General features: G+C 41.6%; 1 protein-coding gene across 7 annotated transcripts in view; it reads left to right on the top strand.

Annotated features, from left to right (window-relative positions):
• dync2h1 (dynein cytoplasmic 2 heavy chain 1) overlaps positions 1–25488 on the top strand; it is a 123265-nt gene that overhangs the window by 31511 nt on the left and 66266 nt on the right. For 6 of the 7 annotated variants that reach the window (XM_026193718.1, XM_026193722.1, XM_026193716.1 and 3 more), the window contains exons 43-67: positions 49–181; positions 442–649; positions 751–880; positions 1262–1417; positions 1581–1840; positions 2767–3013; positions 3155–3306; positions 3457–3601; positions 4834–4936; positions 6687–6851; positions 15810–15934; positions 16368–16616; positions 16996–17104; positions 17832–17945; positions 18503–18645; positions 18987–19068; positions 20016–20179; positions 20651–20788; positions 21942–22055; positions 22206–22366; positions 22790–22913; positions 23081–23202; positions 23506–23592; positions 24111–24237; positions 25269–25410. In XM_026193718.1, the coding sequence (XP_026049503.1) occupies positions 49–181; positions 442–649; positions 751–880; positions 1262–1417; positions 1581–1840; positions 2767–3013; positions 3155–3306; positions 3457–3601; positions 4834–4936; positions 6687–6851; positions 15810–15934; positions 16368–16616; positions 16996–17104; positions 17832–17945; positions 18503–18645; positions 18987–19068; positions 20016–20179; positions 20651–20788; positions 21942–22055; positions 22206–22366; positions 22790–22913; positions 23081–23202; positions 23506–23592; positions 24111–24237; positions 25269–25410 (3700 nt within the window). The remainder of the gene's footprint in view (positions 1–48; positions 182–441; positions 650–750; positions 881–1261; positions 1418–1580; positions 1841–2766; positions 3014–3154; positions 3307–3456; positions 3602–4833; positions 4937–6686; positions 6852–15809; positions 15935–16367; positions 16617–16995; positions 17105–17831; positions 17946–18502; positions 18646–18986; positions 19069–20015; positions 20180–20650; positions 20789–21941; positions 22056–22205; positions 22367–22789; positions 22914–23080; positions 23203–23505; positions 23593–24110; positions 24238–25268; positions 25411–25488) is intronic. The other variant, XM_026193721.1, reaches the window with a different exon arrangement.

Raw genomic sequence — 25488 nt, 5'->3', positions numbered from 1 at the left:
AGAAATTCTGCCTTGAGTTCTTGCCAATTCACTTTTTTTGTTTGGTAGGTGAAGCAGTACACAATGAATCCTAAGGCCATGCCCAGACAACAGTTGTTGGGACATATAGACATGGACACCAGAGAGTGGTCTGATGGCGTCCTCACCCACAGTGCCAGGAACGTGGTCAAAGAATCTCAGGGTAATAAGAGAGGGACACTGCTGGTTTGTGATTAACCAGACGTTTGACATTATTGCCCACTGAAACTGGAAAAGTGTTTGGCCATCACCAGAATCATCCAATTTCAAAGTGCTTTAATTCTGCAATGTTAAGCACTTGTGAACAAGTTTTGTATGTAAAACTTTTGAAATCAGATGATTCTTTCAGACACACCCCGTATCGTGATTAATATCCTGAATGCATGCGTTGTAAACATATGCATGTATATTTGTGTTTTCTAGAGGTGAACTCTTGGATCGTATGTGATGGCGACATTGATCCTGAGTGGATTGAGAGTCTGAATTCTGTCCTTGATGATAATCGACTGTTAACCATGCCCAGTGGCGAACGCATCCAGTTTGGACCTAATGTTAACTTCCTGTTTGAGACTCATGACCTCAGCTGTGCCTCACCAGCTACCATATCCCGCATGGGCATGATCTTTCTCAGGTCAGTCAGCCTATGCAGAAAGAGTTTTAAGCATTTATTTCTACCAAATTCCACCTTTTCAGTACTTGTCTCACTGGCATTTTACTTCCTCATATCTAAAGTGATGAGGACATTGATGTGGGTGCCTTGGTGAAGTCGTGGTTAAAGGGTCAGCCAGAAGAGTGTCACAATAATCTTGAAAACTGGCTGGGCGATTACTTCCAAAGATCTCTGGACTGGGTCCTCAAGCAGGTCAGCGTCCCACTGCTACACAGTGCATAAAAAGCAGTCACATCTTTTCATTGTTCTAAATATTAAACACATCTTTTGTTTGGAACCTGACACAGTGGTGTCATACGCACTGAGCAACTTAGAACCTTGATCAGTTAACTTCATTTATAATTACCAGTATTTATTATGATATATTTAATTGGTAACATTATGAAAGTGCAATCAAGTAACTGAAATGACTTGTGACCTTTCAGCTCAATGAACAGATCCATTTATTATTTCCTTCTAATTTACATAATCCTTACAGACTGGATTTTTCTTTTGCTCAACCGGTTTATTTGAAAATCGTAAAAGATCTTTGATCCTTACATCTGTATGCTGTTCTTTCTCTCTCCTCATCAGAATGACTTTGTGGTGGAAACTAGTTTAGTGGGCACAGTGTTCAATTGCCTGTCTCACCTCAATGCTGTGAAGGAGAGGGGCCAGTTCATCGTTGGTCTACTGAGAGGTATGGGAGGAAACCTCAACCTCAAAACACGACAGGAGTTTGCCAAAGAGGTGAGGACCTCATTTTGTTCTCGTTTGGTATCAATAGAGGTTGAATTCAAGAACAGTTTTATGTTTGGATTTAAATTGTATTCATGTCTTAATTATAACTGCTGAAAATTATAAGGATGGATAACTTGCTAATGTTTGTCTTTATGTCTTTTCACTCCTGTAGTTGCTGAGCTGGGCCAGGGAAAGCCCACCAGACCCCAGAAAACCATTGGATACTTACTATAACACTGACAGTGGTCATCTAGCAAGTTACATGTTCCAGCGTCCTGAGGGTCTCACGCTGGAGCAGTTCTCTCATACACACATGCTACCTGTGATTGAGACTCCAGGCATGCAGAGAGGTCTGCAGGGTTTCTCTCCTTGGCTCACCACACAGCACAGGCAGCCCTTCATGGTCATAGGGCCAGAGGGTTGTGGAAAGGGGTAATTACTTCTGGATCCATATACAAAAACACATTAAAAACCATTTAGCCCTTCACAAAGCCATGATTGCTGAACAACTGTTACATTACCTTCCATTATCCTGACTTAAGATCAAATGGCATTCTGCGGAAGCAATTCACAAAGGGTATTTTTTTATTCTATCCTCATGTTAGCCTTTAGTACAAAAATCACTGGTGAGGTCAGAGTGTGCAGTGTGGTTTGTGAGACAGAGGCACTCAAATAGGAATACTCAGAATGACACAATCACATAATCAACAGTGAAATCAAAGCTGCTTTTATTCAAGACTTGACCTTTCTTGTAAAGGCACTGAAAGCTCAGAATAAAGATCAAATCTTTGGGTGTGTGTGTGCGTGCTGTTTGTGCTTGGGATTGTGTACGTGTACACATCAAGTTCTGAACTGCCCCACAAGTAATTGTGTCCCTCCCCTGGGTATAAAAGAGCAAGGGTCCCTCAGTTTGCCTTTTACACTCCACTTTTGTATCTCTCAGTCTTTTCTTTTCTCATCCTCATGCCCTGCCTCACTTTGTCTGAAACGTTACGGTGCCAGTAAGGCACGGGATTTGTCAACTTAGTCTTCTGATAAAAGTACAGATTTTCTGATAATGACTGTGCATGCCCATGAACACGTCATATTTACTTTCTTTAATTTGCCTTTGAGTCAAAGGTAAACAATTTTCTTGACGTCCCAAAAATTTATTTTTTTGATTAATGTGGCAGTAACACAGATTTCATCCTCTTATCCTTTCTTGCTGTCCTTAGATCAGCTTAAAAATGGGTGAAGCTGAACTGTTTAAAACATTTAAGCATATGGATGAACTGTTGCCATCCTCTGCGCTCATGTCTCACCTCACGTACTTTGAGTTCTTGTGTGTTTCCTGACCTTATTCTGTTCGTCCTGTTCAGCATGCTCCTGCGCTACGCCTTCTCTCGGCTGCGTTCCACCCAAGTTGCTGTGGTTCACTGCAGCGCCCAGACATCATCACGCCACGTCCTACAGAAACTGAGCCAGACGTGCCTGTTGCTCAGCTCTAACACTGGTCGAGTTTTCAGACCCAAGGACTGCGAGAACTTGGTCCTTTATTTAAAAGACATCAACCTACCCAAACCGGACAAGTGGGGGACCAGCAACCTCACTGCCTTCCTCCAGCAGGTAAAAAGACAGATAAATTAAAAAGTCAGTCAATGGCTGGATGTGTTGGAAACAGTTTTGATACAAGTGCCCACTCTCAGAAACTTAGACTGTTTCATGTCCACCACCAAGCATCACAATATATATTAACCTTTCTTTCAGGTGTTGACCTATAAGGGGTTCTATGATGAAAATCTGGAGTGGGTCAGTCTTGAGAACATACAAGTGGTGGCTTCCATGTCCACAGGAGGTGCTGTTGGGACACATTCACTCACAACCCGCTTCTCTTCTATAGTACGCATCTGCACAATAGAGTAAGTACAAAACAAGCAACATATAAGTAAATACCAGTAAAACAGCACTTTGTCATTGTTCCCATCTCTCTCCGTTTCTCTGCTTGGGCTCCTTCAAACTTGACAGTGATTCATTCTTGTTATCCTACTGTTTACTTTACCTGACTTTAGTTATCCAGACAGGGAGCAGCTGCAGACTATCTACTCAGCTTACCTGCAGCCAGTTCTCCAGCACAGCCTGGGCAGCCAGGCAGCCTGGGCCAGCACAGGGAAAACACACCAGCTGGCTGGGTCTCTTGTGCAGCTCTATGAACAGGTATTGCATTTCACAGGGTGTTCATTCAAGTTTATAACCAGGTTTGTAAAAACACAGTTTTCCTGAGATGCAAAGAGCATAAAAAAGGCACAAAGAAATCTGAGTAATTCCAGATTAAAACAGTCTCTATGTGATGCAAAATCACACTGTCCAAGTCCTTGTATTTTCACAGATATCCATTTTTAACTAATGGGTGTTAGCCAAGTTCTCTCCAGTCTTTTCAAAAGCACATTAGGTTTTCACATAATTCGTGCCGGTTTTATTACAGGTACAGGCATTACATTGTAGAGACTTGTGCATAAGATAACTTGACACTCAGAAATGTGTCCAGATGAATGCTGAGATTTTGCTTTCATGATGTTAGAAAATATCAGTTAAAGAAATCTGTTGTGTTGTTATTCGCCTTCACAGTAGCTTCTTACTGTTTTATTGCAGCCACAAATGTCAGATATTCTCAGCAATTGTGACATTTTCAAGTTATTATGCATTTGTGTACGCACTTAGGGGGGAATGTTTGTTCTGTTGCTATTTTGATATTGCTCTTCACGCCATTGGATTATTAGGATTATAAATGCAGCGTAGTGATAAATGTGGAGATTCAGGTGCTTATTTTTAATCGTGTCATCTTTTTGCATATCTAGTTTGCGGTAGATAGAAATGTGTAATGAAAAGAGGTTTTATCTGTATCTATAGATATTTACTCACAGCCACTTTATTAAGTCAAAGTCAAAGTTTGTTTATATAGCACAATTAAAAGACTAGTGTACATCAAAGTGCTTCACAATAAAACGGCAATGCGGGCAGAACAAAGAACCTTATTAGGAACACAGTTTTGTCAAGTGATTGTGATGTTCAAGAAACCAGTTTGAGATGATTTGAGCTTTGTGGCATGGTGCTTTATCCTGCTGGAAGCAGCCATCAGAAGACACATACATTGTGGTAATAAAGCATGTGTACAAGGTCAACAAAGAAAATATCCCCCACATCGTTACACCACTACCATTAATAGAAAAAAACGATGGATCTGTTCTATGTTCAAAATCAATTAAGTCATTTTTCTCCCTGTTCTGATGCTCGGTTTGAAGTTCAGTATATGCCTAAATGCATCAATTTGCTGCCATGTGGTTTTTTGTGTTAACAATCAGTTAATTAAGTTGATTAATAAACTGTCTGCTGAGTGTATAATAATATAATATAATAACCCCTTTCTGTATTTTCTTCTTTCCTGTTAGGTAAAAGCCAAGTTCACAGTGGATGACCACAGCCATTATGTGTTTACACCTTGTATTCTCACAGAATGGGTTCTCAGCCTGCTGCGGTATGACCTCACTGCAGGTAACTAAAATCAAACCAAAAATAGATCGATATAAATATGTATGTGTTTTAGAAAACAGAGTAAGATTTATGAGGTTAAAATTTTTCAAATAACACAGCCCAGCCTTCTCTAAGTTAAAAACTTAGGGGACTATTTTGAGGCACTAGTCACTACACATACAAAAGCAGAAGGTTGAATTTAATGACCCACTACTAATTTCTTAGTTTATTCATATTGCTGAGTAACATTAATAATTCCATTTTAATGCCAGAATAATACAAAAAAATACAGCCCCACAGAGTTAGTTACTCGTCTGTGTTCTTTCAGCTCAGAGCCACCGTTTCTGTCTCTCACCTTTTTCCTTCTTTCTGTCGGCCTCTCTCTGATTCCTCTCTTCTCTTTCCCCAGTCCCTTTCTGCCACTCGTCTGTCTCTCACTCTTTCATCATCCTCTCCCTTTGCTGTCCTTTCATCTCTCCTTCTGTCACTCTTTCTCTCCTTCTGCAATGTGTTCCTGCTGTGATAGTGAGTCCAATCATTTATTTTAATTAAACACGTCAGCAGAGAAACTTCCCTTTTCCTGTCCTCATCAGTTTTTACTTTCTTTTTTTCTTTCTGAATTCTCTGCCCGGTTTGCTGCTTACCTTCTTTTTGGTATGTAAAAAAAAATCCTTATTCTTTATATTTCTTCTGTGGCTGCGGTGAATTTGAGCTTGAATAAAGTCCTTTAGGCAGTGTTATCTGTGCTTCCTAGTTTTATTTGATGTGTTTTAGAGGTGATGGGTTGATACTGAGACTGGATACTGTCACAGATGCTGACATATCACTTTTACAATTTCACTAAAACATCAGTGTAAAAATGCCAAAAAAATAACATATCTTTGAGGCCATTTAAGAACATCTGTTGCCGTTATGTAGAGTATCCACAAGAGAGCACTGACAAGTTTTAGATGGATGCAGCTCGTGGAGCCCATTCTGTATATACTCAGAAATTTACAAATTATAAATTAGAATTGCTTTTTGTTTGTTTTTGTGGTCATTGCTTTTTTTATTAAACAACCAATATTGTTAATTATTCATATTAACAAATATCAATATCAGTGTTTGCCTTAAAACTCCAAAATAAGCGAGGATTTATTTGCCTTACTGCTGGTGGCGGAATCATTATAAAGTGGATTTTGGAAATCAAAAGTCATGGGAATAAAAAAAAATGCAGGAAAAATTTACATTTTTTTTTTTTTTCCTGTAATGGTTTTTAGAATTTAAATTGCTAGGAAAACCCCAGAGACAGAACTGTGTCTGTGTTTGTCATGTTTCAGTATTTTCAGGCACCGTTGAAACCAGTGTTCCATAGTATCACAAATCTGGCTTGTCCCTCCAGTTTTCAGCAAGTAGCACTCTGCTGTTTTGTGGGGAAATTTATTACATATGTGTGATCCAGGGAGGTGATTTTGTCATACTGAGCATTGTCAAAAACAGCCCTTTGACTCATATTAAATCCTGAGTAATAGTGTGATTATTATGAAACTAAATGCCAGGTTTAGGCAGACTAAAATTTGGATTGTATATTTAACGTATACATTTAGCTAACACCTGGTATGAGATCACCTAAATATTTAAATTATCGGGGAAGGGGGGGGGGGTCTAACAAAATGAATAAATCTTAATTTTGTGTAAATGTGTAAAGGTCTTTTTTTAACTATATTCTGTTAAGTTTTAATTCATATATGTGTGTGTGTGTGTGTGTGTGTATCTCACTTGTTCCCTTTAGCTCAATCTAATGTGACAGACAGCGTGTTGGAGGTGGTAGCATACGAGGCCAGGAGGCTCTTCAGAGACCGACTAGTTTCCTCCAAAGACCTTCACACCTTTGATAACATCCTCTCCTCCATCATACGAGGGGACTGGAGCTCTGATGCTCTAGATAACATGACTGGTATGGGATGGCTGTGCTCTTACTTCTAAGTCATAAGCCAAATATTAGGTCTGACCATGAAAGACTATTACTGAACGAGGCTTTTAAGCAGTTAATGTCAATATTACTGGCTGGGCATGTCTGAATGAAAGCAGTATATGATTAGAGCCCTTTTTGACAGCTCTGCATATATATTTACACGTGGCAATATCTCTGTTAATGGTCTGTTTTGAATACTAAACTAGTAATGATTTTAATTATTGATTTTTTTTCCATTTGCTTTGCTTGCTTTCAGTGTGTCAACAGAGCCAACTCTGTGCCTAGTAGTATGTCTTATTCACTGATTGATAAAGTTCTGAGATTTCTTCTGGATAATACCAGAAGGTCATCTAGTGTTGTCCATGTTGTACACAAGCTTTACTTTGGACGCTGTGATATCAAAAAGATTAGAGTAAAAGATAAACCCCGACACTTCTGTTCCCTGAAGGAGAGGAACAAGGTACAGTACAACACATAAGTATGGGATATCACCCCCTTGCGTGTCCTGGCTGAAGAAACCTTTGTTCACGCCTTTAAAGCAGATGACGTGTGATGACATGCGCAAGGCCCTAGTAGATGAGGCCCTAGCGCTCTGAATTGTCGCTATCACACTAGGTGGCAAACCCTTAGCAATCAAGGCAAGGCAAGGCAAGGCAAGTTTATTTGTATAGCACAATTCAACAACAAGGTGATTCAAAGTGCTTTACAGAGACATTAGAAACAAGAACAAATAAAAAGCATGATTTAAAATTGATTAAAACAAGCAAATAAACTAACTAACTAATTAACAAACAAACAAACAAACAACAGTATATAAAATCAAAACAGATAAAATCAGAACAGTAGATAAAATCAGTAGTTAAATGTAAGTTTTGAAATTTAAGCTTAAAGTGTGGATTTGGTGCTTTATTCAAATGCAGCTGAGAACAGGTGAGTCTTCAACCTGGATTTAAATAAACTGAGTGTTTCAGCTGATCTGAGGCTTTCTGGGAGTTTGTTCCAGATATAAGGAGCATAAAAGCTGAATGCAGCTTCTCCGTGTCTGGTTCTGACTCTGGGAACTGATAAAAGACCGGATCCAGATGACCTGAGGGATCTGGATGGTTCATACTGGGTCAGGAGGTCATTGATGTATTTTGGTCCTAAACCATTCAGAGCTTTATAGGCCAGCATCAGAACTTTAAAGTCTATCCTCTGACGGACAGGCAGCCAGTGTAAAGACCTCAGAGCTGGACTGATGTGGTCCACTTTTTTGGTCTTAGTGAGGACTCGAGCAGCAGAGTTCTGAATGAGCTGTAGTTGTCTGACTGATTTTTTAGGTAGACCTGTAAAGATGCTGTTACAGTAATCAAGCCTACTAAAGATGAATGCATGGACTAGTTTTTCCAGGTCCTGTTGAGACATCAGATCTTTTATCCTTGATATATTCTTGAGGTGATAGTAAGCTGACTTTGTTATTGTCTTAATGTGTTTTTCTAAGTTTAGGTCTGCATCCATCACTACACCCAAATTTCTCGCCTGGTTTGTGGTTTTTAGATGTATAGATTGAAGTTCTCTGGTGACCTGTAATCGTTTTTCTTTGGCACCAAAGACTATTACCTCAGTTTTGTTTTTGTTTAGCTGGAGAAAATTGTGGCACAACCAGTCATTGATTTCCTCAATGCATTTACCAAGAGCCTGTACAGGGCCTCGGTCTCCTGGTGACATTGTGATATATATTTGTGTGTCATCTGCATAGCTGTGATAGTTTATTTTGTTGTTGTTTATAATCTGTGCCAGTGGGAGCATGTAAATGTTAAACAGAGGGGGTCCCAAGATGGAACCTTGGGGAACTCCACATGTGATACTTGTCTGCTCAGATGTGAAGTTACCTATTGATACAAAGTATTTCCTGTTTTCTACGTATGTTTTGAACCAGTTTAGTACAGTTCCTGAAAGACCTGTCCAGTTCTCCAGTCGTTTGAGTAATATGTTGTGGTCAACTGTATCAAATGCTGCACTGAGATCCAGTAAAACTAGGACTGACATTTTTCCACTGTCTGTATTCAGACATATGTCATTAAACACTTTGGTCAGAGCGGTTTCAGTGCTGTGGTTCTGTCTAAAACCTGACTGGAAGGCATCGTAGCAATTATTCTGTTTTAAGAAGTAACTGAGCTGTTGAGAAACTGCTTTTTCAATGATCTTACTTAAAAACGGGAGATTTGAGATCGGCCTGTAGTTGTTCATTTGTGTCTTGTCAAGATTGTCCTTTTTCAGTATAGGTTTGATTACAGCAGTTTTTAGTGATTCTGGAAACACACCTGATAATAAAGAAAAGTTGACGATCTGTAACAGGTCTGACTCTAAAGTCTTTGAGACCTTTTTGAAAAAACTTGTTGGCAGGACATCTAAACAGCAGGAGGAGGAGTTCAGTTGACCTAAGATGTCCTCCAGGTCTTTGCTGTTAATAGGTTGAAACTGTTTCATGGTGTTTAAACAGTTTTTTGGTGGACACAGTACATATCCTGGATCTGCTGTTGATGTACCAATTGCTTGTCTAATTTTTTAGATTTTTTCAGTGAAGAATTTGGCAAAGTCATTGCAGGCCATGGTCGAATGAAGTTCAGCTGCCACTGACACAGGAGGGTTTGTTAGCCTGTCAACTGTAGAAAATAAGACCCGAGCATTATGGCTGTTTTTAGTGATGATGTCAGAGAAGTAGGACCTCCTTGCATTCCTCAGTTGTAAATTATAATTGTGAAGTTTCTCTTTATAAATGTCATAATGAACCTGGAGGTTTGTTTTTCTCCATCTGCGCTCAGCTTTCCTACACTCTCTTTTTTCATTTTTCACCAGTGTGGAGTTTCTCCATGGAGACTTTTTCCTTCCAGAGATAACCTTCACCTTAATGGGAGCAATAGTGTCCATTACATTTAACATGTTAGCATTGAAGCTATTGACGAGCTCATTGACTGACCCTCTGGACAGGTCAGGTGTTAATGGGAAGACCTGGTTAAAGATCTCACTACTGTGTTCAGTTATACACCGTTTTGTGATCACTGTTGTTGATATATTTGTGTGGGCTGAGATTTTACTTTCAAAGAAAACACAGTAATGATCAGACAGGCCCACATCAGACACAGTAACCTTTGAAATGCTCAGGCCTTTGGAGATCAGTAGGTCAAGAGTGTGTCCTCTATTATGTGTGGCCTCTGTTACATGCTGAGTCAGCCCAAAGTTGCCCAGAGTGTTACTCAGGTCTTTAGTCCCTTTGTCCTGAGGGTTGTCCACATGAATGTTAAAATCCCCAGCAATAATTACACAGTCAAAATCAACACAGATCACAGACAGCAGTTCACTGAGGTCATTAAAAAAGTCTGTGCAGTATTTGGGAGGCCTGTAAACATTAAGAAACACAACTTTGGATGGGGCCTTCAGCTGTAAAGCCACATATTCAAAAGACTGAAAACTTCCAGGAGATAGCTGCTTACATTGAAATGATTCATTAAATAAGACAGCAACCCCTCCTCCTCTCCTGCTCGCCCTGACCTCACTGATAAAACTTTAGTTAGGAGGGGTCGTCTCGATGAGAACAGCTCCACTGTTACTTTGGTCCAACCAAGTTTCAGTTAAAACATAAAATCAAGGCTGTGCTCAGTGATTAAATCATTAATTAAAAATGTTTTCCCAGCTAGAGATCTAATGTTTAATAAAGCCAACTTAAGTGTTTTAGAGGTATTACTTGTCCCCTCGTGTTTGGGAGCAGTCTGTGGCACACAAGGTATGTTTACTATGTTTAAAGATCTTTTAGAGTGCAGCTCTCTGTGTTTTGACCAGGCCACATGTCTCCTGTCACCTAAAAGTACAGAAATTTTAAAACCTTCCAGTAAACAGGGTCCCAGCTTCTCCTGGGAAAAGTCATCACTGCCATAATCCTCACAGCCCGGACCCTTCACACATCACGCATCAGACTGCGGAGACAGGGCATGAAGAGGAACTAAGGGGGGCGAGGCTGGGCAATGTGACTTCGATTGCTCTGTTGAGGGTGGGGCTCGATGGCGAACCTTTGGCCGCTCTGGTGGGGGGTTTATGGGGGACAAAAAGGGATTGGGGGGGGGGGTAGATCTGAGCCCAGCATTGACCCGCTCCATCATCTCCTCAGTGAATTTCAGGTGTGGGGAGGAGGGAGAAAGGGAGGGGGAGGAGGGTGATGGCCTGTCAGGGGTTTGGGGGACTGGGGAAGGTCGTGGTCCCTTGTCCTGGTCGTTGGTGTTGTTGAGAGAGTTGGAGGCAAATAGGGACCCCTCTTCTTGCCTTAGATGTCTCTCCTTTCTGAGGCTCTTCCTCAGATGCCATGGATGTCTCTCCTTTCTGAGGCTCTTCCCAGGTGGGGGCAAATGGAGCTCCTCCTCAAGGTTTCTGCTGGGCTTTGTCTGTTCTTGGAGTACTGTTTGTTCCTCTTTATGAGATAACTCCTCGTTTATCTCAGCCTTGGCACCAAGCACGGATGGATGACGTATGGAATAAAACAAGTTGGAGGTGAACAGTTTCACCCCTGACTTGTTAAAATTAAATCCATTTGCTTTGAACAGATGCCTGCGTTCCCAAAAAATATTAAAGTTGTCGATAAAATGCACTGAGTGGTCAGCACATGCTGATATAAGCCATTTATTCAGTGTAAACAACCTGCTGAATCTCTCGTCTCCTCCTCTGACCGGCGGTACAGGTCCACTGATGAATACAGCTGCATTCAGAGAGTTTACAGTATTTAATAATCCAGTAAAGTCCCGTTTCAGAACCTCCGACTGTTGTTTGGACACATCGTTTGACCCTGTATGCAGAACAATGTTTGTCACAGTTGGATATTCATCTGCAATTTGAAGAATTCTCTCCTTCAGGTTGTTGACCATATCGTTAGGAAAGCAGAGGACTTTAGTGTTCTTACCGCACATCCTTTGTACATCCTTTACGGCAGAGTCACCCACAATCAGAGTTTCAGGCCTAGCCTTTAGCTTTCCCTGTGGCCTTTCACTTTTCAACAGATTTTCAGACCTTATTTCGCTGCTTTTAGATGGATGGTTGTCCGATATAGATCCAGGGTCCTTTGATAGTGGAGCAAATCTGTTCTGCAGTTTCACATTCAGTTGTTTTGGAGGTTTGTTGTTAACCTTCCTATTCACGGTTGTCCAGTCCTGTTTCCTCCCGTATACAGGGGTAGAAGAGCTTCTCTGTCTCGTAGGAAGTGAAGGCCAGTCGGTTTCAGAGATTTCAGCTCGCTGTGCCCTGCCTGTGATACGTCCTCCCCCTTCCAGGAGACATGATTTATGTCTTGGTTTTGCACCAAGACAGTCTAAGGGGGGATTATCACTTGAGGATTTATAATAGTGCACAGAGTCTACTTTCTTGGTCATGTTATCTGTGCTCCTTAGCTGTGTACTAGCTTGCTCATCGCCATTGTTTTGAATCAAAGGCAAGGTTGTTTCATTTCCACACAGTCCATTTACCTCCACGTTTACTTCTAAGCGATGAATTTTTGTCTCCAGTACTGCAATCTTCTGCAGGAGGCTGTGGTAGTCATCTGTGGAGAGGGAAGGCATCTTGTTGCTAGTTAGCCTAGCGGTTAGCACCTTTCCAGGCTATTGAGGCTGCTCGGTGCCCAGACGCTGTAATCAGGCTTCAGCTGTGTCTAGGCCACAGACACACGGAGCGCTGTGGACAAGGTAACCATAAAATGTTGCTGTTTCTGTTAAGAACACTCTAGTCCTAATGATCTACAAGTGTCCAGAAGTTATCGCAGGTAAGCTCACACGGAAAAAAGGGAAAAAATCAGCATAAAAATCAATAAAAATCAATATAAGAAGCAAAGCATTCAAGAGCAAAGAGATGAAGCGTCCACACTCACAAAGGGGAGGAGCCTTTGTGAGTCAAGTTTAACCTCTCAGCAGGTAAGCATGAAGGCGCCACAGATCTGGGCGCGGATGAAACACTTCTCCTCCCGCCTGAGAGAGGAGATCCCTGCGGAGAGGAAGCTGCCAAGGACTCGCTGCTAGCAGGCTTATTATCTCTGCATACCACGACCTTGTGGGCCACCAAGGGGCCACTAGAAGCAGAGAGAGAGTGACTGCCGACGCACTCTCTCTAGAACTGGAGATATCATTTCCACTGGGGGAAATGCATACAGGAGCACATCTGGCCATTGGTGCGCTAGTGCGTCCATGCCCAAGGGTGCATCGTGGTCGATTATGGAGAAGAACAGGGGGCAGTGAGTATTTACCCTGGAGGTAAAAAGATCTATTTGCGCCTTGCCAAATAGATCCCAAATCTGAGCCACTATTAAAGGGTGTAACCTCCATTCTATCACCAGAGAGAATGGAGGACCCCCCCCATGGAGAGAAGGTCTGGCCCCAGGTTCAGGTGGCCCTTAGAGACACAGCTCTAAGTGGTTGATGTGCAGCTCGTGCTGGGCTGCGGACCAGATCCCTCTCACTGATGCACCCTCACACAGCTCTCCACACCCTCTTAGGGAAGCATCTGAGGACACCATTTTGCAAAACAACACCCTCCCAATCCAAGAGCCCTGATGCAGCAGCCCGGGCTCCCTCCAAGGACGGAGAGCTAGCATGCAAGATGCGGTTACCGTCAGCCTGCTCCGGAGGTGACGCAATGCAAACAGGCGGTGAGAGAGAGTCCAGTGTTGAAACGCTCTCATCTTTAACTGTCCAAGTGGCACTATGGCGATCATAGATGACATCATGCCCAACAAATGTAATATCGTCTGGAAACGCAGTCTGCGTCCCAGCTGAAACTGAGCGAGGCAGCGATTAAACCAGCCACTCTGTTCTCAGACAAACGTGCTGGAAAGTGAGCATATTTCCAAACCGAGGAAAGAAATCAGCTGACTCGGGGTTAGCGAGCTCTTTTGAAAGTTCACAGAGAACCCCAGAGTCTGAATGTGTGACAGAACCAGCGACAGCTGTGTCTCCGCCTGCTCTCTGGAGCAAGCTATGAGAGCCCAGTCGCCTAGGTAGGCTAAGATGCGGATGCCTCTCTCTCTGAGGGGCGGTAGCGTTGCCTCGGCACATTTCGTAAAGGTGCGAAGAGCGAGCGACAGCCCGAACGGCAGCACTAGGTATTCGTAGGCTATGCCCTCGAATGCAAACCTCAGAAACTGCCTGTGTTTCGGGTGTATAACCACATGAAAATAAGCATCTGTTAGATCGATTGTTGCAAACCAATCTCCCGGGCCGACTGCATTCAAGAATTGTCTGAGTGTTAGCATCTTGAACCTGTACGTCCGTAGATATGTGTTCAAGACTCGCAGGTCAAGGATGGGACGAAGCCCTCCACCTTTTTTTGGAACAACAAAATAACGGCTGTACCAGATTTTGTCTGTCTCCGAAGTGGGGACCACTCGTATTGCTCTTTTCTGCAATAGCGCCTTTATTTAGTCTCTGAGTATCATGGCCGCCTCTGTGTCGACAGTCGTGTTTACGAGTCTCCGGAAACGAGACAGTTTGACCCGGAACCGGTAACCCATGGCAAAGGTTCGCAGCACCCACAGAGAGGGGGCGCAAGCGCGCCACTGAGGGAAGTGAGCAGCCAGCCGGCTGACCTGCAGCACTGACGGCGGGGCGTTGTTGCCCCTCAGTGTGTCTGTAGGGGACTGCACCACCTGCCTGACCTGGCTCATTCTGCCTGCAGGCTGAGCATTTGTGATTGTTTGAGAATAAACAACACTCTTTATTGACTGTAACATGGAAACATGTACATTCACACATTTTGTTGGATGCACCTTTTCTGGGGCACAACAATGAAAAACAGCAGGAACACTTGATGTGGTCACCTGAACATTTAACACACCTGAACAGGGAGTTACAACCTGAGGCATTTTGTGTGCAGGGGGTTTGTGCTTGGGAGAGTCAGAGTGTTAGGACATCGACTGGATAATCCTCGTCTTCAGACTCAGAAAGGAGAGGGTCATGCCGTGCGACAGCCAAGCGTCCCAGCACTTTTTCCACAAACATCACCCATCTTTCCAGGGTCAAGCGCCCGAGCTGGCGACAAAATGCACAGGCTTTGGGCTCCGTCAACGCTCTCCTAGTGTGGACGACCCCCAGGCAGACAGGGTAGGCATCGTGCTGTTTGCTGTCGTGCAAAGAGAAACCGCATCCCTCAGGAGGGACCATGCACATGTCATCACACGTCATCTGCCCTGAAGGTGTGAATAAAGGTTTCTTCAGCCAGGACACGCGAGGGCGTGATATCCATATCCATATCCATACTTATGTGTTGTACCGAGTGAATTGACTGAAAGGGAACCAGCTCACTGTGTTAGCAATAATACTATGTATTGTGTTTAATAATGTGCTTTACAGCAGTCTGGAAATCTGTGAAAAGATGTAGCTTTTGCTAGCTTTTGTCATAAAAATAGCACTGAAAACCCTTATAGAGAAAACTGGCTCGGTTACAAAGAGGCAGACAAATCTAATCTAAATCTTTAATCTAATCAGCTTGTAGATTGCCTTGTATCCCCAGTGAGGAATGCCTCTCCCAGACTGTGGCCACCTGGAAAACAGGGATTGCAAAAACAAAAATTTCTTGTGCACAAGTTGCTTATAAAGGCACAAACTACATTCGAGAATACAATTTGATGTCTGTTTGTTTGTCAACAACATTGTGCAACAATTACCCACCCTCATTTTAGGAAATCTGGTGAAGATGTGAATCATGGGCAAAGTAAAAACCCATCAAAGCTGATTGCAGATCTGGATCACTTTCTTTGAACTGACAAAATGGGCCATTTAGCCCTGATGGTGGATGCACTCTCTGCACTTCTGTGTTTCATACACAGTTGATTGCTAGTACAACACTGTCTATGCTGCACTTTTATTTTTTCTTAGACAACCTCCATGTAATTTAACATGTCCACTAATAGTCTGTTATTTTGTCTGTTTGCAGATGGTTTCTATGTGACATGGGGAGCGTCTGAGGGGGCTGTGATCACTCCTGGCCAGTCTCTGCCTCCTCATGGCAAACAACTGGGACGCCTGGACTCTACTGATTTAAAACAAGTTATACAGAAGGTACGCAGTAAGAGACTGTTGTTAGACTTGTTGGATTAACTGTGGACAGAAACATGTGTCTACACAGTGTTACAGCAACTATAGGGATTTTCTCTTTATTCTTCTTAGCTAAAACACTGATATGGTCCTTATGTGCAAATGCGCTAATACAATAAATCATCAGTATATCAATAGCATTTTAGACAGGATAATCTGCACTAGTGTCATATTTTGCTAAAAAAGCTTAAACTTTTTACCTAATTTAAAGTAAAAGAAATGGTACTGCCACTTTGCTTTAGTAAATTTATAAACTTCTGTTTTTGTGCTTCTTTTTTCATCGTCATGTCTAACTCTGTGTTTGCATTTCTTTGTCTTTGTTTTCTTATTTTCACTTCACTGTGTTTGCTGCTGTGTACCTCCTTCACCTGTGTGTCTGTTCCTCGTTTTCCTCTAGGGAGTCGTGCTGTACAGTCGAGATAACAGGGAGCTGGATCTTCTCCTGTTCTGGGAAGTGTGCGACTTTGTGTCCAGGGTAGATCGGGTCCTAAGCAGACCTGGTGGGTCTCTGCTTTTGGCAGGGCGCAGCGGAGTGGGTCGGCACACAGCCACGTGCCTAGTGTCACACATGCACGGATACACGTTGTTTACTCCAAAAATCTCCCGTGGTTACACCCTGAAGCATTTCAACAGTGATCTCAAGACGGTAAGTGGATTTCCTTTATTAGATTTTATCTCTTTATCTGGTTCACATTATACTTTAATAAATTGCATTTGCAAAATGCTCTTAGAGATAATCACACGTTACACACTAATCCTGCAGGCTATACGGTTCCTATTCTGAAGAACTCCCTGTTGAGCATTTGTGTGTTTTTTTCAGATTGAGTGACACCTATAATTACCATTAAAAGTGAATAGTTACTGATAAAAGAATTTTCTGTTGTTTTAGTTGATTTTTATGCATTAAATCAGTACCCATTATCATATGTTGACAGATGTCTCACTTTGCGGAGGTTTAAGCATAGACTATGTAATCTCAGCTGATGGCACTATATAATATATTTGTGTGGATACTGTGTGATTAGGTGATGCAGCTGGCAGGTCTGGAGGGCCAACAGGTGGTTTTACTATTAGAGGACTATCAGTTTGTCCACCCAGCTTTCTTAGAGATGGTGAACAGCCTGCTGTCATCAGGTATGTGTTGTGTTTATTTATGCTTTTGCCTTATTTTTTTATTTATAGAAACGTGAGTTATTGGGACTCAAGAAATTGTAGCTTCATTTAAGAGTTAATGTTTAAACTGCGATTGTCACACTGCAAATCTTAAACAGTATTTGCAATATATAGCTGGACTATGGTTTTAGATGGGTTTATGTTCTGATAGAAGAAATTATTTTGACCTTTGGGTTTAGTCAGACCAGAATTTTCTTCCTGCTCACAGACTTCATGCTAGGCTAACCATCCAACCATCCCCCACTCCAGCTTCACTCTGAGCAGACAGATCTGAGTGGTTATTGGGTGATATTGTTCATCTTGCGTACAAAGTCTTGTCAAATGACTTTCAGCTCTAATTCAAGGGGTTTACCAAAAGTATTTCATTTACTGTTCAGGAATCATTTTCAGAGTCTCAAAAGTAACTGGGCAAACTACCAAAACTTTAAATATGAGCATTGTTTTTAATGTTCAGTTTCATCTGAAAAAGTGTGCCTTGTTGGGTTGAGATCAGGTAATCATTGAACATGTTCAATGATTACCTGACACACATTTCTTTCTTCTTCTTGCAAGAAGAAGAAAGAAATGTGTGTCTCCTAAAATTATAAACTATATATGAGATGTGCATTTGAATATGGATCATACATTCAAGAATTTTCTCTGTTGTAGTTAAGTTGTAGTTCTAATGTATCCTGGGGACATTTTTCAGGTGAAGTTCCAGGTCTATATACCCCTGAGGAACTGGAGCCACTCCTCTCGTCACTGAAAGATGGTGCTTCCCAGGATGGATTCATCGGACCTCTCTACAACTATTTCTCTCACAGTCAGTATTGTGGTTTTATTGACAGCATGGTCCCTCTGTCTTTCTGTTGTTCATTGTTCCTTCATTAGGGCCTCTTCTCACTGTAAACCTCTATTATATGTGACATTTTGTTACAGAGATTGTTTTTTCTGTTTTTCTCCTTGATTATATCCGACTGTGTTCTTCTGCTTCATTGCTGCGCACTGTTGTTGGTACTGTATAAATGCTGCAATGTCACAGAGGTTGCTGCTTGTGAATCAAATCAATAACCATTATTGGCAAAGTAAAACCACTAAAGAGCTTACTCCTCACCTTTTCTCTCCAACTCTGCCAGATACAAGTTAATAAAGATGCTATTATGAATATGAATATTCTTTATTGTCATTGTCACAAGTACAATGAAATTGAAAGATGTCTCGGGTCAGTGCAACATCACGAAAGATAAATACTTAAAAACTATAATATATATTGGTATTATTAGTGATAATACCAATGCCTGTCATTGTCCCACACCGTGTCCACCTTTCATCAAAGTTTCCCGATGAATTCCCTTCACCACTGTCTCACATCCCACTCAGGAATCCAGCAGAACCTCCACATTGTTCTGATCATGGACTCCTCCAACCCTAACTTCACCATCAACTGTGAGAGCAACCCAGCTTTTTACCGCAAGTGCTCTGTCCAGTGGATGGAAGGATGGTCTGAAAGCAGCATGAAAAAGGTTAATATCAGAACAGCAAGATCAAAATGGGCATTAAATCATCAGCTGTTAATAAAGCTCACGCTAAGTGTTGCTTATGAGATTAGCAATGCACATTCCTTCCAACCTTTAAAGACAGACCTGTGTAATTCTGCTCTACTAATGTCTGTTGACCTAATACAGCAGCCCTAATAATGAATTGGTTTTCTCTCATTGTTGGAATTTTAAAATTGAAAACTTTTTTTTTTTTACTTTACAGGTTATTTTTAAAAATCAAGGTGTTGCGGTCATATTTGTGCACACACCAGTTCTTTTATAGTCACATTTGCAAATCTGGTAAACCTAAATGTGTTGCTTGTCAGATACCTGAGCTGTTGTTGGCAAAAACTGAGCAGGGAGGGGAGGAGACCGAAAGAGAAAAGGGCAGCAAGAGGAAAAGCTCAGGTAAGCACATGAACATTAAGTCACAGTTCATGAATGATTTATGATCTCTGGACTTAAAATGTTGTCAGATAGCTGATAAATGCCAATGCAGAATTGTATACACGCGAAGCTATCACCTTCACAATGTGAGTGACTTTGAAATAGGAGTGATGACAAAGTGCATTTGAGCCATTTTATAGTTGTTCATGCTGTTGGCATGATTAATCACATTGAAAAACGAAAAAATTAGAACTGGTCAATGTTGTTTAAACAAATAAATAGATAATCAGTCTCGTATTTATTTTCTATTTATCTACAGTGTAATAGTACTCACAGACTGCACAACACTTTGTTGAAGCACCTTTGGCAGCAATCAAGTCTTTTTGAGTATGATGCTATAAGCTGGCGCATCTATTTTTGGGCAGTTTTTCCCGTTCTTTGTTGTAAAACCTCTCAAGCTCCATCAGGTGGATAGGGAGGGTGTGTCGATGCATAGCCAGTTTCAGATCTCTCCAGAGATGTTCAGTCGGGTTTCGGTGTCTGATTCCCTTCAGACATGAGACTCTGCATTCAGGCCAAAGAGTTCAATCTTTGTTTTGTCAGACCAGAGAGTTTTGTTTCTATGGTCTGAGAGTCTTTCAGGCAAACTCCAGGTGGGCTATCCTCTTACTGAGGAGGGGCTTCCATCTGAACTGTCTACCATAAAGGCTTTTATTGTTATTATTGTTATTATTATTATTGTTATTATTATTATTTATTTGTTTGTTTATTTTATTTTACTCATATTTCCATTTAGTCACTACCATGTGATAAATTAAGATGAATTATCTTATTTTATTAATAGTAGTAGTATCATAAGCTTATAATACTTAGACATATTTAATGGCTCTATATTTTTAGTGTAATCAGAATGACTTTATATCAACTTTTTCTCTTTGTGCATCTTTTTTTTCACCTGTGACTCTCAGGAGGGTCTGGGCAGGGGGATCTGTGCCGATTGTTCTTGATGGTCCATGAGTCATGCCGCGAACACGGTGCAACACCGAGCAAGTACATGGCCTTTCTGCATGTTTACACCGCATTATACAGTCGGAAGCAAAAGCAGCTTACTACAAGACAGCAGCATCTGCAGGTAAAATTGCAAATCTACCCTGTGATACAGAATTATAAGTAGTATGAGTTTTACTACTTCCGTAAGAAGCAACTTATTTTTGGAACAACTGATGAGAATTGTTTATCCTAGACTTGAAAATCGATAGATCTACACATAAAATAGCTCTTGATTTGACTTTTCGTGACGATAAGGGTTTTAAAAGAGCCTTGCGGTGAAAACGACACACAGCAAATAAAAGACATGGATTAGAGAAGTTATTTGGTTTTTGGAACTGTATCCAGCCCTGATAGATGAGCTTGTGCCCAGCATTCATCCTGTGTAGTATTTTATTTAAAGTTTTACTGCAGTTTTACACACTGATATGAGAAAGTACAATTACAAAGCAACCGTAAATGTTGTTGGTAAACATTGCACACACAAATTCCATTGAATCTTTAAGAGGAAACAAGTTTGACATTACTTGTAAAGTAATACATGTTATGTCTACAGGCAGGCGTTTCTAAGCTGAATGAAGCTAAAACATTGGTTGATGAACTAAAGAGGCGGGCTGCAGAGCAGAGCGAACTGCTGAGGACTAAACAACAGGAGGCAGATTCTGCCCTGCAGGAAATCACAACCTCCATGCAGGTGTGTATGTCTGTGCTGCTGGTGCATTGTCCGCTAGTGACTGTGTATTGGGATGGGTGGATGTGGGTATACGTGTGTGGCTCAGGACAGTAGTCCTGCAGGGTTTCATGTCTTTTCTAACTTATATCTATTCTATGTCTATCTATCCAACTTCTCTCCTCTCTTCTCTTCTCTGGCTTTCTTTTTCATCTGCATTGCATTATACAAAAAACTTTCTGCCTTTCCCATGGCAATATCCTCCCTGCTGTGAAGACACTATTTATTTAGTTTGTGTACGTATGTGTATTTGTTTGTTTTGTGACTTTCCTTTCATTCTCATCTCCTGATACCCCCATTTCCATTTCCTCCTGCTGGGTCTGTCTCGAGGATGGATGGTTGGATAGATGTGTGGAGGGGGAAAAGGAGATGAACCTTGTTCATTAGTTATGATATCCTTCTATCTTTCACTCTGTGGGGATTGGGTTTGTTGAGTTAGAGGGCGGGAGGAAGAAAGGAGATGAGAAACAAAAATAAGAAAGAAAAAGAAATAACTGTCAGAGGAGTCAGTTTTGCAGAGTGATAATTAAGAACTAGACTCATCCCTTTGGTCTGTAGTAGCTATGTCGCCTGTGGGGATGGAGACAGCAGGGAGAGAAGCGAGGAACACTGGAACAACGATGGGAAGAGTGTAAACAAAATAGATGGAAGACTGACTGAGGCTTGGCAAAGATGGAAATATTAAGAGAGCCGTTAAGGAAGAATGAAAATAAGGTTTGGAGCAGAAAAGGGGAATATATGTGGCATATAGCAAGACCTGGAGCCTCGACTATGGAAGAATTATAGGGATGGGAAAAAAAGCCAATGTTGGGATTAGCTTTAGATGAAAATGTGATGTGCTAAAACTTTCAGGTTTGAAGAGGTCAGAGAGAGGACCTGTTGGAAAATGATGCGGCCAAACATTTGTCCTCACTGCTTTTTCATCATCAGTGTCACAATATTCCTAAAAAAATCCTATAAATGTAAAATACAATACAGATGATTATATAGAAATCATATATTCAGCTGCTTACTTTCAATCCTGATTAAGCCTTTTCCCCCTAACTTCAGTACATGCTAAAAGCCTGTTTTTTAATCTAGTGTACTGAACATTTTCCTTATTTTTTGGATTTTCCAGAATGCCAGTGACCAGAAGGCAGAGATGGAAAAATTGAAAGGGAAAATGGCTCAAGAAGTGTCCAAAATTGAAGAGAGAAAAGCCAAAATCGACGACGAGCTGAAAGAAGTACAGGTAAGTGGTTTGTTGCCTGTTTTTGTGAGCATGCCCATTTCTGTAAGTTACGAGAAAACATCCCCCCTTTTCAAGGCTTGCAATCCCCATTGTGCTTATCCTTCACGTACTTGTGCATCTCTCGCTGCCTTTTCCCCTGCTGCCCTCTAGCCTTTGGTAGATGAAGCAAAGCGTGCAGTTGGAAACATCAAGCCTGAAGCGCTGTCTGAGATCCGCTCCCTCCGCATGCCTCCCGATGTCATCAGAGACATCCTGGAGGGGGTACTGAGGCTGATGGGCATCTTTGACACCTCCTGGGTCAGCATGAAGAGGTGAGAGAAAAGAGATAGGAAGAACGTGTAAAGGGATGGATAGGAAGATGAAGAGTTACCCTGTTGGGAGTAATTAAATTGATGAGGATCTTCGACACCTCTCGGGTTAGCAAAAAGAGGCATTAGGAGGTGATGAGGTGTTAGAAAATGGGTGGGAAACGAGGAAGAAAAGGGAAGGATAAACAAAGCCTTTCTGCACTGCTAATGAGCGAGTGTAGGTTGTGTGCGTATATTTGGGCGGGGTGGTGCTGGGGGGGGGGGGGCAACTGTTCATGCTTAATTAAGGAAAAAAAGGCTCATATTTTAGGCTTGAATTAACATTAAACTATCTGCTTTATGGGTTAATTTGATCTCTTTCTGATGATTTCATCTGTGTTTGGCTTTAATGTTGAACTCACACATGAAAACTCCTCTCTTCTCTAGCTTTCTAGCTAAACGTGGTGTGAGGGAGGACATAGCTACATTTGAAGCCAGGAACATCACTCCTGAGATTCGCCAGAGTGTGGAAGAGCTACTCAACAGGAACAGGGCTTCTTTCGACCCTAAGGTCTGCCTACCATAGTAGCAGAATCAGAATTAGATGTACTGTTGGAGGTTGTTATTACAGCTTGATTGTTTTTTTGTTGTTGTTGTTGGTTTGTTAGTGTGTTTGTCTTCTAAAGAAGTTATTATGGCTGTTTCACTGATTTGTAATGCTACTGTTGTTTCATTCAGAATGCAAAGCGTGCAAGTGCAGCAGCTGCTCCTCTGGCTGCCTGGGTCAAAGCCAATGTCCAATACTCCCGCGTCCTAGAGAGGATAGAGCCACTGGAAAGAGAACAGGCTGGACTTTTGGAGTAGGAAAACACACAAACACAACTCTATAAAAGACCGAAAATGCTTTCAACCTGTAAAACGCTGTATGTTTAAACAAAACAAAAAACAAGAAAGTTGAAGTTCTTGATTAAAAAAATTAAAAAGTTGCTAAGTTTTGTGAAGTAATTTTGATCTAGATTGTATTATTTTAAACAAACTTGTGATCACTGACTTCATCTAATTCTACTCAACTCTAACTCACGCTCAGTTTCTCGATGCTACACATGCAATAAATGATACATAAAGTAAGTCAATAAATCAATGCGTGTGTTGTATGTGTCCAGAAACCTGAGGAAGACTGAGAGTAGGAAGAATAAACTAGAAGACCAGCTCAGCACTGTTGGAGCCAAAGTCAATGAGTTGAAAGAGAAGTATGCATCCTTCCTTCACCAATTAATCCTTCTATACTGTGTAGTTTGGGTTTTGCTTCTGGTTTTTGCGTGCTGTTGTCTTAAATTGAGATTAGGGTTGTAGTTTCTTTTAATCTTGAACTGTTGATTTGTTGATGCGATGATGAGCCACCTAAAAATGAACAACAACAGCAACAAACATGGGCAGACATTTACCAGCATCAGTGTTTACGACATCAGAGCACAACAAAGGGTCGAACTTCACACTTTACATTAGTGTCACTGAGCTCCCTGCGCTCTGTCCTCTTTAGTCTTCAGTTTTCCTCCTCCTCATCCATGTTCAATCATACAATACAATCATCTTATAACTGAAAGATGTCCTACTTTCACTACACTCATTTTCTATATGACTCTACCTGCTGTAAATGTCATAGAGGAAGCCTCACCTGTTATATTTACAGTGCATCTTATCGTCTTGGGTAAATATTACAATACATCTGCTTTCGGTTGGCTTTTCTTTCTCCTTACTTTCTCTGCAGGTTTCAGTGTCACACTGCAGAGGCAGCTAAGTTGGAGGCCGATGTGTCAAAAGCTCAGGACACGATCACTGCTGCCCAGCAGCTTATATCACAACTGGACGGAGAACACACACGCTGGAATGCACAGGTAGTTTGATGTATGGCTGTGATGATATATGTATTGGTGGGGGAGGTTATACACATTTACTCAAAAAGAGGCTCATTTGCCATGTAAGAGCAACAGGAGCCGTGAGTGTCTAAGAGCTCGTGGGTGTGTGTGTGTGTATGACAGGGGGGATGGATCCCGCTGTCTTGGGTCCCTTCTGGCTGTTTTTACTCCTCTCCACAGCATCTGTCTGCACCTTAATTAAAACACTCAATCTCTTCCTGACACGCTTGCTCGTACACACACCCTCAGTCCCACCGTCTCCCTCAAGGACTACACCAGAGAGCCAGTTTGCTCTCCACTCACGTATTACCATATACTTTCACGTGTACACACATACACTCACTTCAACGCTGTACAGTAGCTGTAGGTCACTATACATCAATACTTCTAAGCTGTTTTAGTGTTTCTCAGGAAGGGAAAACCAATGAGTCAGGTGTACACAGCTACAGTGTAAGTGAAACAGATGCAAGTTTTTAAGTAGGATGTATTAATGCAGTAGACTAGAGATCTCAAGGTCATGAAAACTTGCAACCTCAGATGTGGATATAAGTGGGGAAAAGGGTTAGCAATTAAGCCTGATGTTTAAGTATTTTACAGAGATGTGCGGGTGCGCCCGTGTTCCCCTGACATGCTATTAAAATACCTCAAAGGAATCCTGATGAACCTGGAAGTCTTTACAGCTGTGTCAGTAAAATCGGTGCAGAACAGCAAGTGTGTTCCAGGTCCTGCACTTGTGGGTTAGCATTTTTTCGTCTAGTTAAACATTTTATGTGGTCATTTGGTATTTATAACTGTGTTTAGTATTAAAGAGTCATTAGGAAGAAAACCAAACAAAAACCAAACATGTTTTGCACTGGGCCATATTAGCAACATATGAGCAATGTACCAACTTCAGTTCTCTCCTTGCTCCACCTTCTTTTCTCACATCCACACCTTTTCTCCCGATACTGCCCGTCACTCTAATGTGATTAGTTTTTATACTTTGTTCACCTACCTGTATTTTGTCCTAGATGTCCGAGATAAAGAATGAGTTGGATACGCTCCCTGTTAGAGCCTTGCTTGCGGCAGCCTTCATCACCTACCTGTCTGCAGCTTCGGAAGACCGTAGACGACAGTGTCTGGACTCGTGGATGGCTCACTCTGGACTACAGAGTAAATATATCACTAGTTCTTTTACCACACTAGCAACAGCATATGGCAAGTCCTGTCCCAAGCAGCCTACTCAGACAC

This window comes from Astatotilapia calliptera, chromosome 14 (assembly GCF_900246225.1).
Source record: "Astatotilapia calliptera chromosome 14, fAstCal1.2, whole genome shotgun sequence".
Taxonomy (NCBI): domain Eukaryota; kingdom Metazoa; phylum Chordata; class Actinopteri; order Cichliformes; family Cichlidae; genus Astatotilapia; species Astatotilapia calliptera.
The sequence above is the reverse complement of the archived record's forward strand: the minus strand, read 5'-3'. Positions and strand labels throughout refer to the sequence as shown.